Source organism: Nyctereutes procyonoides, unplaced genomic scaffold, assembly GCF_905146905.1.
Source record: "Nyctereutes procyonoides isolate TBG_1078 unplaced genomic scaffold, NYPRO_anot_genome, whole genome shotgun sequence".
Taxonomy (NCBI): Eukaryota; Metazoa; Chordata; class Mammalia; order Carnivora; family Canidae; genus Nyctereutes; species Nyctereutes procyonoides.
Genome location: NW_026575082.1, coordinates 25542806 through 25560308, shown reverse-complemented (window position 1 = coordinate 25560308; position 17503 = coordinate 25542806). Strand labels below are relative to the sequence as shown.

General features: G+C 43.0%; 1 protein-coding gene across 1 annotated transcript in view; it reads right to left on the bottom strand.

Annotated features, from left to right (window-relative positions):
- Window positions 1–2284: 2284 nt before the first annotated feature.
- The window catches only part of LOC129514650 (voltage-dependent L-type calcium channel subunit beta-4), a 41049-nt gene continuing 25830 nt past the window's right edge, over window positions 2285–17503 (bottom strand). Inside the window, exons 7-8 of the mRNA XM_055333412.1 lie at window positions 11637–11822; window positions 2285–8973 (exon numbers count right to left, since the gene is read on the bottom strand). Coding sequence (XP_055189387.1) covers window positions 8713–8973; window positions 11637–11822 — 447 coding nt within the window. The 3' untranslated portion in view covers window positions 2285–8712. The remainder of the gene's footprint in view (window positions 8974–11636; window positions 11823–17503) is intronic.

Sequence of the window (17503 nt, the reverse complement as noted above, 5' to 3'; positions counted from 1 at the left end):
AGTACTCTCAATGGCTGCTTTATAAAAACAACAGTATTGTTTGCATAACTCATTTACATCAACTCTTTAATATTTCCATTCTTGCACGTGGTGCTTTTAGCAGCTCTGGGACATTTTGCAAACCGTCCACATATTTCTGTCCACTTATTAAGTGGTTGTCACGTCCATATTAACTTGTGGAATGAAGGCTTGGTTTCCCAGATTATTTTCTAAGTGTCTCTTAAAAAACGGACAAAGAATAAAATGATTTGCCTAATACAATATTGTCCAAGCATAGGGACCCATAGGTGAAATACAAATTTGGAACTCCTATAGGAGTGATTGCAAATGTTTATGGAGTAGTATGAAGCTATTTGTGAAAATAGACTTATAGAAATTTTTAAAGACTAATTTATCCAAGATAATAGTGATTTGATGGACAAAATATAGAAAACAACTGTTTTCAGATATTGGGCAACACACAGCATAGGATTGTGATCCCTGATAAGAGACCCAAATGCGGTTAAGTCTGACCATTACCTGGATTTTCTGCCTGGAGGCAATTCCTAGCCAGTGACAGCGGGGATGGGAACTCAGATTGAGTCTAGACGTATCCTTGAATTGAAGGTGTAGATCAGTGTTCCAAGAGATCAAGGTAGCTGTGAAGCGGAGTGGCTGAAAGGAGGGAGCTATACCGAGGAAAGCTTCAGAAACCTGCTTGCGTCGGGCCATTGAGTCTTTGGCTGCCTATCAACCTGTACCTGTGCAGAAACCCCACGAGGCTGGGCCAATAACAATTTCTAAGAAAAAAACAAGTACCAGGGAGCTGTACAAAATGTAATTCCTGGAGCTTACTAAAGGCCAGCAATCATTTGAGTTCCCTTCCTTTGATCAGAGTGAAGAGCACCCCCTACGAACCGGGGACTCTCGGTAGACATCCCAGAGACCTTGGAAGAGTTGCTGTATGAGTCTAAGAAAAAGGTGCTACTCTAGGCCAGTCCTAAAGGAGCTTAAAAACAAATCACGAGAGGATCAAACTCCTGTACAATTGCCTGTCAAAACAAGTCCAGCGTTCTCTAGAGGACTATGAGACCGAGTCATCCCCAATGGAAAATTTCGAATATCTTGAATCCAATAAAAAATTACTAGACAAAGAAACAAGGGAATGGGACCTGTAACCACAAGGAGAGTTGCTCTACAAAAACAGATTGGAGTGCTGGCAAGTGAGACGATTGCCCCAAGCTCATAGCTGGTCACTGCCAGAAACAGGCCTTAAACACGGCAAGAGCTGTGCTCTGCAGTCCAACCACATGCTAATCTGCGTGTTGTATGACAGGACAACAACGTTCCTGCACAACCCGTCCTCTTAGTAGAGACGTGTTGATGGCCAGGGAGGGGGCTTCAGCACGTGGGCAGGCTGAGGGCGTCCTTGCAGTGAGCCGCAGTTCTTCCTTCTGGGAGTTTCAGGCTGTTGGTTGAAATGCCTCCCTCGCTCGGCCAGCCCTGTAGAGCATTTCTCCAGGGTCTAAAGTGCATTCATGGCACAGCCAACATTTCCTGTATTCCAGGAGTTGTTTTGTACACTTCCATGACTACCGGCTTAAAAGTATTTGATACACATATTTTTCGATGAAAATACTTTGCAGAGAGAAGTTACAATGATCTTTGGTTTCCTCACTTGTAGTTAGGGCTGATAATCTATGCCCTGTCCATTTCCCAGGATGATCAGATGAATTAAATAATGTTTGTGAAATTGCTTGACTGCTTGGCTGCAAGAAGTCATTGTGTGATGTTAGCGCAATGATAACAGTCAACACAGGACACGTTTCTTTTGGACTTCTTGTGAGCCGCGATGAAAGAAAAGTCCCCTGTCCATCAAGTCATAGTATGGTGAGCTGACACTGAGCACGCGAAACGTCAAGTCCTAACGCCCTCCGTGGAACACTAATGGGCACAGGATACGGATGGAAATGGCCGGTAACTGCCACACGTATCACGCAGGGGTTTCTAGCTTATCTAGTTTATTTTTCTATATTGTATTCTATCCTATTTTGCATATGTATTTTAATATATTCTATTTTGCATGTCTGTATTTAATTTACGCCCCTTTCCTAATATAATACTCTTTTGTAATAACTCATAGCACCTAGCAGAGTATTCAGAAAATCATCATTTAACTAAACCCGTGTTGTGAGAGTGTTGAGACCTTTTTTCCCTGCAAGAGGTATAGGAACATACCTCTAGAATGATGTAAATATAAATATCTATTTTTAGAGTAATATAAAGGAGAGGTATAACGCTGGTTTCAATGTTTTCTCATTTATTATACAAAAGAAAAAAATTAATGCAGTTGGTTTGTACACATTTAAATTCCATAAAACAAATCCATAGAAATTAGGATACTCTATGCATGCACTCTGCATTTTCTTTGTTAAATGTTTTTGTTCACAAAAATAACAACACATTTTTTTTTCTTTAAAGCCACTAAAGCAGAGGGAGAACAAAACATGCAGCACTGTACACATTTGCATAGTATATTTTACCCAGCATGCCTTGTAGAATGCTACACATTTACCTATATAAGAAAAATAAAAGGGGGTAAATTATTAAAATAAGTAACTAAAATTCAAAAAAAGGAAAAAATTATTTGACAAAGGCAATATTTTTTTTTCCACTTGTACCTGGAGATATAGCAATAGCTTGGGATTCCAACAGCCCTCAGAGTAATGGGTAAAATCTTTTTACATCAACTTGCCTTTTTACTATTTTTAGTGTTAAAAATAACTAACACTATTTTTAGTGTTAATAAATTCATGTTTTCCCCTCCCGCCACCCCTTCAAAAAAAAAAAAAAAACAGCTAATGGCGTTAAACTTATGTTTCAAAGTAGTATTCAGTACAAAACAAAAACAAATCGAAGAATCCCTAAATACTTTACTTTTTTTGTTGTTATTAGGACATCTTTATTTATCATCCTGACTTTAGGCTGTGAAAAATACAAAGCATTTCAAACATATCCAAAATTTAGAGGAGCCCAATGAGCTCACTTGCCATTACTTTTTGTAGTCGTTACTGAAGGAGCAGAAATAAGAACGGTAAATATGGTATGAGTCTCATCACAAAATAACATTTAATAATTTTTATGCAAGGGAATAAAGTAAAATAAATTACATCCACAGATTGCAAGGCTATGAAGTAAATTGCTGGAAAAGTATCAAGCAGCAAGTTAAAAGGATGGTAGATGAAATAAATCTGATAAAACTTAGAGTTAAATCTATATACTCTTAAAAAATATGACTGCCGAATTTAACAGTGGATTTCGTTATAAGTTTCTGCTATAACAAATGTGCTTCTCCTCTCTCTCCTCGATCTATTTTCATATTGGCAAAATATATATCTTTTATAATTTTGTACTATACAATACATGTTTTGCTACATTATTTATTTTTCTACTGCTAATGCAGATAAGTAGTAACAACATAGATTTATTTTGGCAATAAAATGCTCCCATTTTAATAACTTCCCAGAAAATATTGTAAGGCATATGAAAAATAGTATGCAACAATATAGCATTAATGGTCCTGCATCTTTGATACATCCTTATGCATACAGAATTCACACTGACTTCAGTTAAAAGTGTGTGGAAATGGCATGCAAGTAGGGCCAGGGTGGCCCCTACATAAACACAGACAGCCACTTGTCAAGAAATTTTAGTGTTCAAAACGTAACCAAGAATACTTACAAAGTATTGAAAAGCTAGAGGCCAGCCACTCTGGGTTCTCACATAGCTCTGGTTTTAACTCCTTATAATCTTCAAAGAGGATGTTAGGAACATTTTCTACCATCTTTCTACAAGTATTTTACATACATCAAAAGAAACAAAGGAAAGTTTCCTATGTAACTATGACTCTCCAACACTCTTGCTGTTCACTCTTATTTAGAAGTTTCTCGTGGTAAGTGAGAGTTACAGCCTCTGCTCGACATGATCTGATGAGATATTTTCTAGTCACCTCATACTGTCCCTCAATTACAGGAAGTATTTGGGATTAAACCATCCACAAAAAGATAAAGATGGTTGCTAGAAGAGGATGTATTTCGTTTGAGAAAGTTCAGTTTAAGAAAAGAAGAAATCTTTGAAAAGTAATTTTTGAATGCTGTAGCTCTCTGTCCATATAACCCAGTTTTACTATTTTGACTAATTTGACTGTTTAAGTCAACAACAAAAATGTTATCCTTGCTGTCTGCTGACAACTATCGTATTGACTGGTTTGATCATAATTATCATGTAGAAGAGGTGGCCTGTTCTCTGCCCTATAGACACAGTTGGAGGAAGTAACTTAGTAACAGAGTATTAACAATATTTAAAGATATGAGGAACTAATAAAACAAATTTTATTACAGAATTTGCTATAATGTCATTCATATAGTCATTCAAAGATGAATTTTATATAATTAAAAAGAAAACAACATGCAACATTGTCATGAAACACAAAGGGGTTTGTAATATAAAAGAAGTAAGGGGTACATTCCCATTTATTTAAAACATCTGTATGAAGTTTACTCCAATGACATGGGAGTCCAAGATAACACATACCTTATCTAGGAAATGGCTAACTGGCCACAGGAAACATTAAGGATAAACAAAAATTTGAATTTTCAAACCAGCTGCACTTAAATATCAAGTTTCTGGATCCATTCTTTTAGGCTTAGAGCTAGATATTAAAACAAACTGCATATAGGGACAATTCCCTTGCAGTGTGTTTTGTCCCCTATAATGACTGATTTCTTAAATTAACCTTGTGTCCTGATAAACTGTGAACCAATTCAAAGAAAACTTCACTAACATGGAAGAAATGAGGGGTGACGAGTATTCTGGAAACAGTTTAAAATTTAAAGGGAAAGTATATTTTAAGGATTTATGCACTTAGCTTTGCAGCTAGGTTGGCAACAAGCATAATGAATCTGATCACTACTTATTGAAAAGTGTTTTTCTCTTAAAAGACAGTTGTCTTCTCTAAAGAAGAGGTAGTATAAATATTAATATATAGGGCAATTTCTACAGTGGCATCACTAATTTTTATTTTTTACCAAATCCCAAAATAAAATTGTATAACTAAAATATTATGCTAGCATGCAAACTAAGGTTGCCTAGGAACATTCTTGACTGACATCCTGGGTCTCAACAACATTTTATGATATGTTCATTCAGGGCTTAGATTTGCAAGCCATCTCTCAGCGTAATTTCCTTCTCTCCCTCCCTTTCACTGCCCTAGCTTCCTGTTATGAATTTTAAGGCCCCCACACAAAAAGACAAGTTCAAGTATGCAGGTATGAAAAGAGGTTAACATTCCAAAAATACATTTTGCAAACAGCAACAACAATAATAATTAAAGTAATTAACAAATTATTCAAAGGGAACAAATAATTTTCTTAGAATTTGTTTTATATTTAAAAAATTCATTTCATTAAGGACTAAGTGCAATGACATATTGTCACGTAATTAAGACTCTCTTATTAGGAAAGGCTATCAGTCCAAATTGTTAATTTCAATATGCTTTCCAATAGAACTGTATAAAGATAAGAGAGAATCATCAGACATTTATAAACATTTCCAAGTGTTGCTTTAAATATTGGAGTAAACAAGATAACATCATTGATTATAATACTGGAGTCACATTATAGCCTTGAGAATTAACATCAGGACTGACAAACTGCATTCATTGTTTTATCCCCCAGAACTACATTTTCACATTGTCACATGAGTCTACAGTGTTACATGTTCGCAGACTGAAATCACAGAATATGTAACTTACATATTCTGATATTACATAGACTGAAGTTACGGAATATGTGACTTCTACAAAGTAAAACAGCCTCAACACATTGTAAGACTTGTTTCTTCTTATCATTTGCTATTTTGAAATGAAATCAGTTAAAAACAAAGTATTTGTGGAATATGTATTTTTCAAAGTTGCTTGATATGCTTGGCAAAAATAAAACTTTCATTTCGTATATATCTGTATTTTAGCATCATTTACACAGTAAACTCTAACACTAAAAAAAGGAAAATGTATATCTCTTATTTACTTGGAGAAGATAAACTTTTTACAAAAGGAATGGAAAAGAATATGCCAAGTCAACGTAAAATTTTAAATATATCCATCAAGAAAATATATATTTTACCCTTTCCACGATTGTTAGCTTTTGAATAAGAATGCAAAGCAGAACAGGTATGGACACTTGATGGCAAATGACAGATTGGTTTTGTGCACAGATATTGAATGGACCTCTCTCTTTATCAGCGTGACATGGAAGACTTAGAAACAAGGCTTTGAGAGGATTTTAAAAACAAGTGGTCTTTAAAAATTGAAAGAATATGGTAATCTTGCTGACTAGGAAATATATGTAAATGCTGTTGCAGCTACCTGCCATAAAATGTAAGTATCTTAAAGTAGTTAAATGACCAGATTGCTAATGCTACTACAGAAAAAGCTGAACAGCTGTCTAGTCTAAATTTATCACCTTGGTGCACTCTTTGCAATTAAATACTTTAATGCGCACAAACAAGAAACCAGTAAAGCATATAGAAAAATGTTTTGGCTAATGTTTTCTTTCTCATGCAAATATGTGCTGTACATGTAATAAATATATTTCGTTTGCTGGAAAATGCTCTTCTGTGCTCTAACCAAGTATTCAGTAATGGCAGGTTATGTGTTTATTGAAGTGTATAATGGATACAGCTCTTTCAAATGTCTTAACTGAAAGTTCTGTAAGCTTCACTAGATGACAAAAGAACCTCACAGGCAAATATCACATGTTAACCTTTACAACTGACTGAGCCCGTATTTCCGATTGTGTCAAATACGTGAGATAACTTAGACAGTTACAGCTGAAGAGGGTCATGATGGACTATGCATGGTGAACAGGAGGGGAGGGAATGTGGGAGGTTATGACACGGTTCAAGGTGTGTATCACAATCGAGAATGTGGAACTTGGTTTCATGGGTCAGGAAAATCATTTAACTGGTGCATGCTTTGAAAGCCTAGAGACTGAGAGGCTTGGGAGGAAAATAGGGTAATAGAAATCAACTATTATTGTCTTCAAAATATAGGCCTCCTGACATGTGCCAGTAGAAAGATATTTTTATGCCTGGTCCTACTGGGGCTTTAGAAAAACGCATGCATTGTGGACTTTTAGAAACAAGAGTCTTTTCTGAAAGATATTTGTGTATTGTATAAAAGGGTCAATTTTAGTAATCCCTTGGATCATAGTGAATCTAAGGCTTCCTTGATAATAGAAGACAGAGGGTCACCAATTTCATAATTATAGCCACTGGAAAAACTGTCAAGACTTAACAGGTGAACAGGATTGTTCATTAGAAATAAGGCAGCTCAATCTCCAAATTCTTTATAATTCTAGACAATAAAAATGCTGCAATTTTAATTACAATTCAAATATACTCTGAATTTATGAGTTTACTTTTTATTGCAAGCTTTTAAATTCATCATTTGTTTTCACATTTTTTTTCATTTGATCATTTTGTATAAACACAGCTTTCGATATCAAAATTGAATGATTCCATGTAAAACAGGTCGTTAGCATGACTATAAAGAATTTGGGGAAGGGCTAGAACATTCACATATTCGAAGACAGAGACTGAATGGAGCAATGGAAAGATATGCAATTGTGCTGGCAGGAAATACCGGCCCATGTTTGTGGGAAGCTGGAGAGATGAATTCCCATCTGGAGATGTTTAGCTTCGTGCTCAGGAGGATCTGTGCCCATCCTCACTGACTTCAGGTTCCTGGATGTATGTGGTTGTGCTCAGAGCGAGGAAAGGGGAAACAACACCCCTTTTCCACTTCCCGTGACCACCTATGATTGGGCTTCTCTATAGTGTTCTCTCTCACTGCTAAAGAAAGTTTGAGGTTTTTTTTTTGCCAACTTCAAACAAGCTAACAGTAGTGACTAAACAAAAAGCAAAACACTTTGAATACAACAGTTGTGCCAGTAGAGAAACAAAAATATTAAAATCTGAGGAGAGTGTATAATTTCTGCATTAATTTGAGGTGGGTTTTTTTTTGGCACTATCAATACATTTGGTGAGTTTGAAAAGCCATTCTGTCAACATTAACATATGTTAAAATGTTTATACATTTCAACTTTAAGTGTAAATTTAGCTTCCAGCAAATAAATACCATATCGGGTTTTGGCTTCTTTTGGTATTTTGATTTTTTTATTAATTAGGTTTTTGGTTGTTTTTTGTGGGTCTTGGTTTTTTTTTTTTTTTTCAGATTTTTAAATTGACTGCAACATGCTCAAGTAGACTTTCTAGTCGATTCACCCAAATTCCAACAGGAATTGGTTTATAAATTGGTTCCAACTGGAACTGGTCATTTGGAATTTCCAGCATGGGAAATTATTTTATATGTGCCTTGATAAGTACCCTAAATTACAAATCGATGTGTCTAAATCTAATGAAGAAAACAAAAGGTACTGTTATGTAAATGCTGAGCTTAAAAATATCTATATGACTGGGCATCTAATAACCATCTAGACTTAAGGGCATAACGTACTTTTTTGTTGTTTTTTGCCCCTTGCTTAGCATCAAATGACAACAGCCCATAAGCACAGTAAATACTGTGCTGTACTTGCCAAGTTAAGATGATTGGTTTATCCTAGCAGTGCTATGGCAAATTGTCAACAGATGAATTTTTTGTTTGCTTCTGCAGACTCAAAGCCTATGTCGGGAGTCATGGCTATATCCCCCAGGCGATCCTCGGTTCCTATGGGGTTTGTAAGTGTCCTGGTATGAGTCAGGGTAATCTTCTTCCACGAGAGGGTAATGATCTCGGCTATGCTGGGAACTGGAAGACAAGCGGTTCCTACTCTTCCGAGCCCTCTCATTGTGATAATTTTCATCAGAGGTCATTAGACTTCGTCTTTCAATTGGAGAGTTCTCCGTGGAGTGGTTGCTGTGCCTCATACGCTGACTCTAAAAATATCAGATCGTCCATTGATTAGATCGTGTCAACTTAATTCACCTAGAATATGCAAATGTATGTGCAACAGTAGGGTCTGTACCATAAAATGCCAACTATCTGACTTAATAAAGCATTTTGATGCACAAACGCCCTACTCAGAAGATCTCGTTCATCTAGGGCACAACATGCAAAGATACTGAAATGCTGATAATTTATGAATTTAATTACATCATGCTACACGATTATGCTTCCTATTAAAAATAGAGGATTGAAAGTTCACTGCTGAATGGAACTTAACATATCTAGGAAGACCTAATAACTCCACTTCTGCAAAAACTGGATCATTTTACTATTGGGAAATAAGTTAAGGTTCAGAATAGCATCTGCTACTTTATTTTTCTCTTGGGCTGATAAAATCTTTCTCCTCCCAAAGTCACACACTTCACCTTTATGTAGCTGAATGGTCCTTATACTTGTAAAAAATATTTTCATGCAATTATAATCCGTGCTTCCCATAAAATGATGTGTTTGTTTCTTCATTATACATAAATGCTAAGCTCTCAAAAATATTCTTTCCAAAGGAGTCTAGAATAATTATGGAGCTAGCTGGCTAACTGATACTGACAATTCTTACTTCTCAACTGAAATGTCCAGCAAAAATTACCTTCAGATAGAAACTAGATTCCTTTAATACCATTCATTGAAATGAATATTGTCAAACACTTGTTTGATGGCTCAGAAACTGTTATTCAACATTTTTCTTCAAATCATGGGAACACATGTATCATTGCTGTGTCTCTCTACTTAGTTAGGTCACCTCAGTTAAGAAACAGGGTCCTGATGACACCAAGGACCCAGCCACATTTCCTCTAAGGGACACGTACTTTCACGCAGCAGGAAAATCATTCAGCAGCCACATCCTATGCCTTTAACCTCAGCCTGGAGTCTGACAATTAAATACCCATTGTCACCGAGGCTCCTTCCACAGTTTGGCTATTGTGGACATGGCTGCTAGAAACATCGGGGTGCAGGTGTCCCGGTGTTTCATTGCATCTGAATCTTTGGGGTATATCCCTAACAGTGCAATTGCTGGGTCGTGAGCCTCGGTGTCCATCGAAAGATGAATGGATAAAGAAGATGTGGTTTATGTATACAATGGAATATTACTCAGCCATTAGAAACGACAAATACCCACCATTTGCTTCAATGTGGATGGAACTGGAGGGTATTATGCTGAGTGAAGTAAGTCAATCGGAGAAGGACAGTGTATGTTCTCATTCATTTGGGGAATATGAATAATAGTGAAAGGGAATATAAGGGAAGGGAGAAGAAATGTGTGGGAAATATCAGAAAGGGAGACAGAACATAAAGACTTCTAACTCTGGGAAATGAACTAGGGGTGGTGGAGGGGGAGGAGGGCGGGGGGTGGGGGTGAATGGGTGACGGGCACTGAGGGGGACACTCGACGGGATGAGCACTGGGTGTTATTCTGTATGTTGGTAAATTGAACACCAATAAAAATTAATTTATTAAAAAAAATACCCATTGTCACTAAGAGAAATAGGCTCCAGGATAAAGGGCATCACATTAACTCAAGTGAAACTGGGAAGCCACTCTAGGTAGATGGCTTCGAGGTGATGAGTCTGGACTGTTATATTCATAAACAAAGTGCATTTCGCTTCTACCTGCATTATAGAAGCAGACTGCTTCATGCATCGTCCATTTCTCATCCCACCATGTACAATTCAGAACCAATCCAAACTAGGCAGCGGAGATGCTACACTTGGACTAGCACACAGGCAGTGAAACCAGTCCAGAAGCAGTCCCGGTGCGCACAGAGTCCATATTACAGCAGCACATCTCCCATGTTCATTTCCAGCCTCAAAAGTTACCCGTTTATAGGGTAATTATTTTGCTTACAAAGATGAAATTCTGTAGCAAAGTAATATGGTCATAATAGCATCTCAGGGAGTGCCCTTTCTCTCGGAGTTAACGCTACACGATCTCCAATCATGATTATCATTATATAACCCATTAGTATAAAATTAGTCATGATACAAGAGGGCTCAGCTGCCTCCATGTTCCTCAGCCAGCGGTGGGTTGAGCAACATTCCAGTAGGCTCTTGAAGCGTGGTGCCCAACTTCCCTACGTGGTCCTGCCATAGCCACTGACCAAGATGGGAGCCCACTACCCCCGAGAAAACTAAGGGATCTGTCACTGTTTCCAGATAGAGAGCCTCTCCTCGAGGGCACGTTCTGTACTGACCATGCTGGGGGACAGGCCGGGCAGCCTGCGGGGCAGGAGTAGTTAAGGGCCGTCAGAAAGGACTGTCTGCCCCAAAATATCTTACGTAAAGAAATTTAAGAAGTGACCTGGAGAAGTAATGGACGGTCACACCAAGTAGGTAGTGAGTGTCCTGTTGGAGTTTAGACACAGGAGGGATGACTTTGTCCGAGGAAAAGTCATTATACGTTAACAGAGAGCAAAGTTCTATGGAAAGGGCCGCCGTGGGTAACTTTGCCTCGGGTAGATCACGGTGAGGCAAGAGTTTGGATTTTTTTTATGGGATTCCCACTCGTGTTTCCCTCTTCAAATTAAGGACGATCCCAGTCTTCACCCCAGTGAAGCTCTTCAACATAAGGTGGGAACAACAGGAGTGGGAAGTGACAATACCTGTAACCCAGAAATCGCTGTGGGATATGGTGAGAGTGCAGTTGAGCCCAAATTCCTTCCAAGCAGAGGGGTCATGGGGGTGCTACTGGTTGTGTGGGTAGCACGCCAGTATGCTTCCAGGTACTCCCCCAGATGTTCACACGCATCCTCCAGCTGATTTTCATCCAGTATAACGTCAAACATTTCCTGCAGATGACATGAAAAATCAATTTTACCTATACTTCAGGGTTTAGTCAATGAGACCTAAAATTCCACTTAATGCAGATAATAGCATTTCTAACATCTAGTAGCAAATATCACATTTGAGGAGCTGTCCTGGCAGTTGCTAAAAGGAAACTCAAGGGAGGTGCTGCACAGTCAACCAGGGGCACATTCGGACATTGATGGGAAAACGTCATTAAATCTTGAGATCTTTCATTATTTAGAAGAAACGTATGAGGTGAGTGTGAAGGTGTTCCACGTGGAATACAGCAAAAACACATTCATATTTACCCATGTATTTCTACGGAGCTCAATTATACCGAGTTCAGAATACAAGAGAAGCAAGCGGATGGCGTTGAAAGAGGAGTTCGGGCAATGACCATATCACTGGAATAAACATTTCATCTTCCAAAGTAACGACGTTGACGGGAATACCATTTCCTAAGGTAATTTTCAGAATGCTTGTGAAAATGTTATCTGTCTCACGATAAAATCATACAGAAAGACGGCTTAGGATTAATGCTAGAAAATCACACGACGGTGATTCCTGCGACCAAAAGATCACAGTAGGAAACAGTTAAAAAAAAAAAAAAAGAAGAACGAGAACGAGGAGTGTTTAATTGTGGGTAGGAAGGGGGGTCGCACAAGAAGTACTGGGCACCCAGGTTCCGGTCCGTAAGGACCCTGGCCAACATCTGGCCTGTACTCAGGAGGCATTTTTCCACCCCAAAGGAGCACAGTGGCACTGGTGTGTCACTGCAGTGGGGCTGGGAACGCGGACAGGACTCACCCAAGACAGAGGTTCCCAGAACAGTCAGAAGTCCGCAGCCCCTCCCACAGAGGAAGGCCACCCCAGCCCAGTGGAGCACGCGCTGCTCTCGGCCGCTGGGCCCTCACCCCCGCCTCCTCTCCACCGCCACCCGCGGCTCCCACGAGCTCAGTTTGCTGAAATAAGAACCTTCCACTGCTTAGTCAAACAGGGTCCCTGGCATTGGCACGGACGTGGCTGCTGGAGCGTCGGTTCCCCCGCTGGACGACCGCGGCGGGTGCTGGGTCAGCTGACCCGCCCTCATCAGTGTGAGGCCTCCCTGGAGCAGAGGTCACCATGAAAACCACCTCTTCCCCAACGTTCACTGCCTGAATTTTCGCCAAGTTGGTCTCTGCTGACCATTCTGACGTTAGTCGGTAAGGCAATTTGAAAGCCGGTGACGCATGTTTAGCGGCGGGAAATGTTTAGCCACGAGGCCAAGCACGAGGCGACTGTGCAGGCCAAAGCGTCGGGTATTTGAGAAGAGTCCGCGGAGCCAGCTCGCGTAGGGAGCTTCCCCTGGTGACTGGGAGGCTCAGTCGGTTGGGCCTCTGCCTCTCGATTCGAACTCAGGTAGTGATCTGAGTCCTGAGACGGAGCCGGGCGTCGGGCTCTGCGCCGGGCCTGGAGCCTGCTTCAGACTCTCTCTCTCCCTCTGCCCCTCCCCCACTCAAAAAAACAACTTTTCCTCTTATTAGTATATGTTAGACGTTTCCTGGCATGACTTCTGTATTGGTAAAATACCCACTCAGTACGTGTTTTGCACTAGGCATTGTCAGCATAGTGACAACGGATCCAGACATCATCCCCACGCTCAAGGAACTCCCTTCTAGTGGCAGAGACTAGTATTCAACCTCTTAACCCTCCGAGTCATCCTGGGATTTTAACTCAGAACAATAAGGAGACTGAGCCCGGGAACGTTCCGAGCTGCAGCCTCCAAGTTCTGAATTTAGAAGGACGCCCAGAGACATAGGTAAAAGTCAAACTTAGGAGGGAGGGGAAATTTCGAGCAAGTCAAAGAGTTCTATCCGTAGAGGGAAGAGAATAAAGCAGAGAGAAGAACCCACGGCAGTGAGAGACCCACGAGGCCCGTGAGGCAGCGGGACAACGGCCGGCACCTACGGCACCAGTCAGTGCACATCCTTACGATAGATCAAGGGGAACGCACGGGGACTCCTGCCTCCTGTAACCCCAAGCCCCCAGCCCCCCCGCTAATCAGCAGTCACAAGGGTCGGCCCTGAGACCTGCCCGGTGTCCCCCGATGGCAATGTTCTCACAGCACTAACCCGGCAGGAGCGCACGGGGCCGCCCCATGTTCTCGACAACGCGTAGCCTCAGAATCCCGTCGGCGGGCTTCCATAAGGGACCAAGTCAAGGAGCCTCCGGGGACACCTGGACTGAGGGTCGGGACCGCACAGTCAGGACCCCTACGCCCAGAGGGGGAAAGAGCAGGGCAGCAGCCCCCACTAACGAGTATTTTTCTCTGAAGGTTTTTATCCCGTTGGCCGTTCCACGTGCTGCAGGGTCGCACTGCACATGCTCAAACACACACCTGATTAGAAGTGACTTTAATAAAGTGCCCTCTTTGCCGATGGATAGGGTTTGTATCTATCAGTTCAGGGCGGTTTGCTCAAGCCTCAATCATTTCTAGGAAATGATGCTTTTGCACCTGCGAGAAGGACAGCTACGTGACAGAAGATGATTTGAAGCTGCTTTTCCACTCTCAGAAGCACAGAGGAAAGCAAATTTCAGCGTCTGGATGAAAACCGACACATGCGGCTTATTTTCGACTAAGATTTTCACAGCCCGTGTGCCTGCGACAATTTTTCTTTTCAACGGCGTAGGAAATAACACAGCTGATTAGGCCAGAGTGTTGGAATGTGAGTATAAGGGCAAAGATTTTTTTTTTTGAAAGAATTATACGTGACATTCAAAGGGAAGCAGCCCCATGCATTATGTGAACCAGCTTTGCCGGGTTTTCAAGACTGTAAAGGTTCAAGGCTAATTAGCTCCTTACCGTGTGGGACTTGAGGCCTGCGGCCTGGCTACGGGTGGAGGGACGGTCACAGGGAAGAGGGGACACGCTCCCCGCCCCCGGGGCCATGGTGCCTGCCAGACACCGGGCAACCGAGGCTGCCGGCAAGCTCTGCCCCGGCCAACGCCTCTGACATTGTGCCATGGGACATTTTCTTTAGCGGAAGCGGACGGAGATGACGTGGCTGCGGAAGGCAGTGCCTCCTGAGCAGAGGAGGCGAAACCAACCCTCGCAAAACCAGGCACTGCACGTCCCTTTTCGGGATAAGCTCATGGGGACGAATAAAATCCTAACGCCTTATAACAGGAGGAGAGAAACCCAGGCCTCCGGCTCACGCCGCGGCTCAGAGCACCAGACGCCAGGGAGGTGGGGAGGCACAGGCCAGCGAGGAATCCGATGGGAAGGAAGACGATCTGCAGTGTCTTGTCGGAAAATCTTCAGGACTTAACAGTCCGTCTGGCTGCCCACTTACAGAGCCGCGCACTTTCCCAGGGAACCCGGGCGACCCGCTATCCTGATCTGCCCGGCACTCAGTGTTTTGGGGTGTTTTGGATGATCTGTGACTGACTCTGGAAAGTGCAGGGAGCCGTGCAACAGCTGGTCACCCTAATTTTTACAGAAGATAGGCCACAGGGGGCTCAGCGGCTGAGCGTCCGCCTTGGGCCCAGGGTGTGACCCCGGGGTCCCGGGATCAAGTCCCGCCTCTATCCCTGCAGCGAGCCTGCTTCTCCCTCTGCCTGGGTCTTTGCTCCTCTGTGTCTCTCATGAATAAATAAATAAAATTTAAAAAAAGAAGAAGATAGACCACTTTTCAGTTCCTACATTGAGAACTGGAGCAGGTTCCATTTATGTCTTTCACATTCTTTTGGGAGGGGAGATGCTGAGACCGAGTGGCCAGGTCCTTCCTTACGTCTCTAAAACCCATCCGTTCCAGCGCAGAGGGCTGGGCCTCATTAAACCTCACCCATAATCAGTGGCGTGTTTTATCTGGGATGTTGCTATTGAACATTTCTTAATAAAAAGTTTATAAAACTTAGAAATTAATTTTGCAATTTAATTCTTACACTTTTTTTAAAAGTTGGTACATTATTGAACACTAGCAAGGCATGAGATTAAACACGTATAAAGTCTCCCACGGGAGGAGCGTTGCTTCGCGTGTATTCATTGTGCGTGGATAAAACCTCAGGCGGGGCATGTCTCCTATTTTTAAGAGGAAAGAAGGGATAATAGGGATGAGTACACTTTTATTTCTTTGCGACTAGAACACAGAGATCCGAAATCTGCCGCCATTAAAAAGAACAATGGCAGACGCTACTTGGCCAAACCAAAGGGCCGCGTGGCCAATGTGTAACGGGACCATCAAGTAGCCAAATGCTGCCTCTTTCACATTGCAAAATGCATTCTTGTGATTATTAAGGCTTTTGAAGTCCTGAGCACTTAACTCACTGGTCACCTAGTGATGGGAAACTGGACACTAAATTAAAAGAATCTTGAAAGATTTAGGGGGCTTTTAGGGAAAAAGAGAGCGTCCCAGTGTTGCGGGGCCCCGGCAATCTCATCTTAGGCGTAGTTTGAACCTCAATAAGCTGAATGGGAAAGACAGTCGGAACCTGTGCCGCTCTGCCGCTCCCTCTGCCTGGGTCTCTGCCTCCCTCTCTGTGTCTCATGAATAAATAAAGGAAATCTTAAAAAAAAAAAAAAAGAATCTGTGCCACTGATACGGGGGGCAAGACCTGAGAGCAAGGACTGTCGGCGACCCGAGCCCCTGAAGTCGGGGCACCCTCTTGGAGCCCGCGCCCGGGGCCTCGCCGCAGCCCGGCCCGTTCATCCCGCCATCGGGCCCAGGGCTGGCATCCTGATCGTGCATGGATCACATCCCCCCTGGTCCCCTGCTTTGAATCTCAGCAGTGCGGGGAGTGGCCTCTCCCCAACTCGCATCTCCGGGCTTGGCGGCCGACGGCGACGAGGGTAGTGTCTGCGCAGAGGCACCGGGTCCACGCGGCCCTTCCAGGATCAGGAAGTGGGCCACGGGCGCCCGGGGCTCCACAGGGATGGAGGTGCCCAGGCGGGTGGTCTCAGACAGCGGGTAAACAATTTGCTGGGACAGCTGGAAAGGGCAGGGGCGTTAGTGTCCGACGGCGCGGTCAGGGACACCGGCCACCACACTCACCACAGCATCCCTGCGCCAGCAGAACAGAGCTGAGCCTGGCCGGTGTTGGGGGGTGAAGGGTGACGCAGAGGCCACAGGGTGACGGGCACTGCCGGGCGTGCAGGGCCGGGAGGCGAGCTCCCTCCTGCAGGGACCACGACCCCTGCCGTTGCCCACGCTCCCCAAGCCCTGCGGCTCCGAGCGCACGGGTCACCTGCCGCAACACAAGGCGGCCCGGAACAAAGCAGGACCAGGGGGCGACGTGTCACCTGCACCTGCAGCTGGACGTCGGTCCCTTACCTGTACTATTTCCAGTTTCTCTGAAAAGGAAAAGGGCCCTGAAGCCCAGGAGAAGCAGGACGAGCTCTCACAATGTGGTTCACGGGTGGACGCTCTGGACACTCAGGCGGGTCATGTTAAAAAAAATGGCCCGCGTCTCATTGGCGTCTTTCCTGTCTGCATCCGTCCTCACCTCTGGGGATCCAGGGTCAGGCAATGAAGCAAGTCTTCCCTCTTTCCAAATAGAACCGTCTGGGGTCCTGGGGGGCTCAGGGGTGAGCAGCTGCCTGCGGCCCAGGGCGTGACCCCGGGGTCCTGGGATCAGGTCCCCCATCGGGCTCCCCACAGGGGGCCTGCTCCTCCCTCTGCCTGGGTCTCTGCCTCTCTCTCTCTCT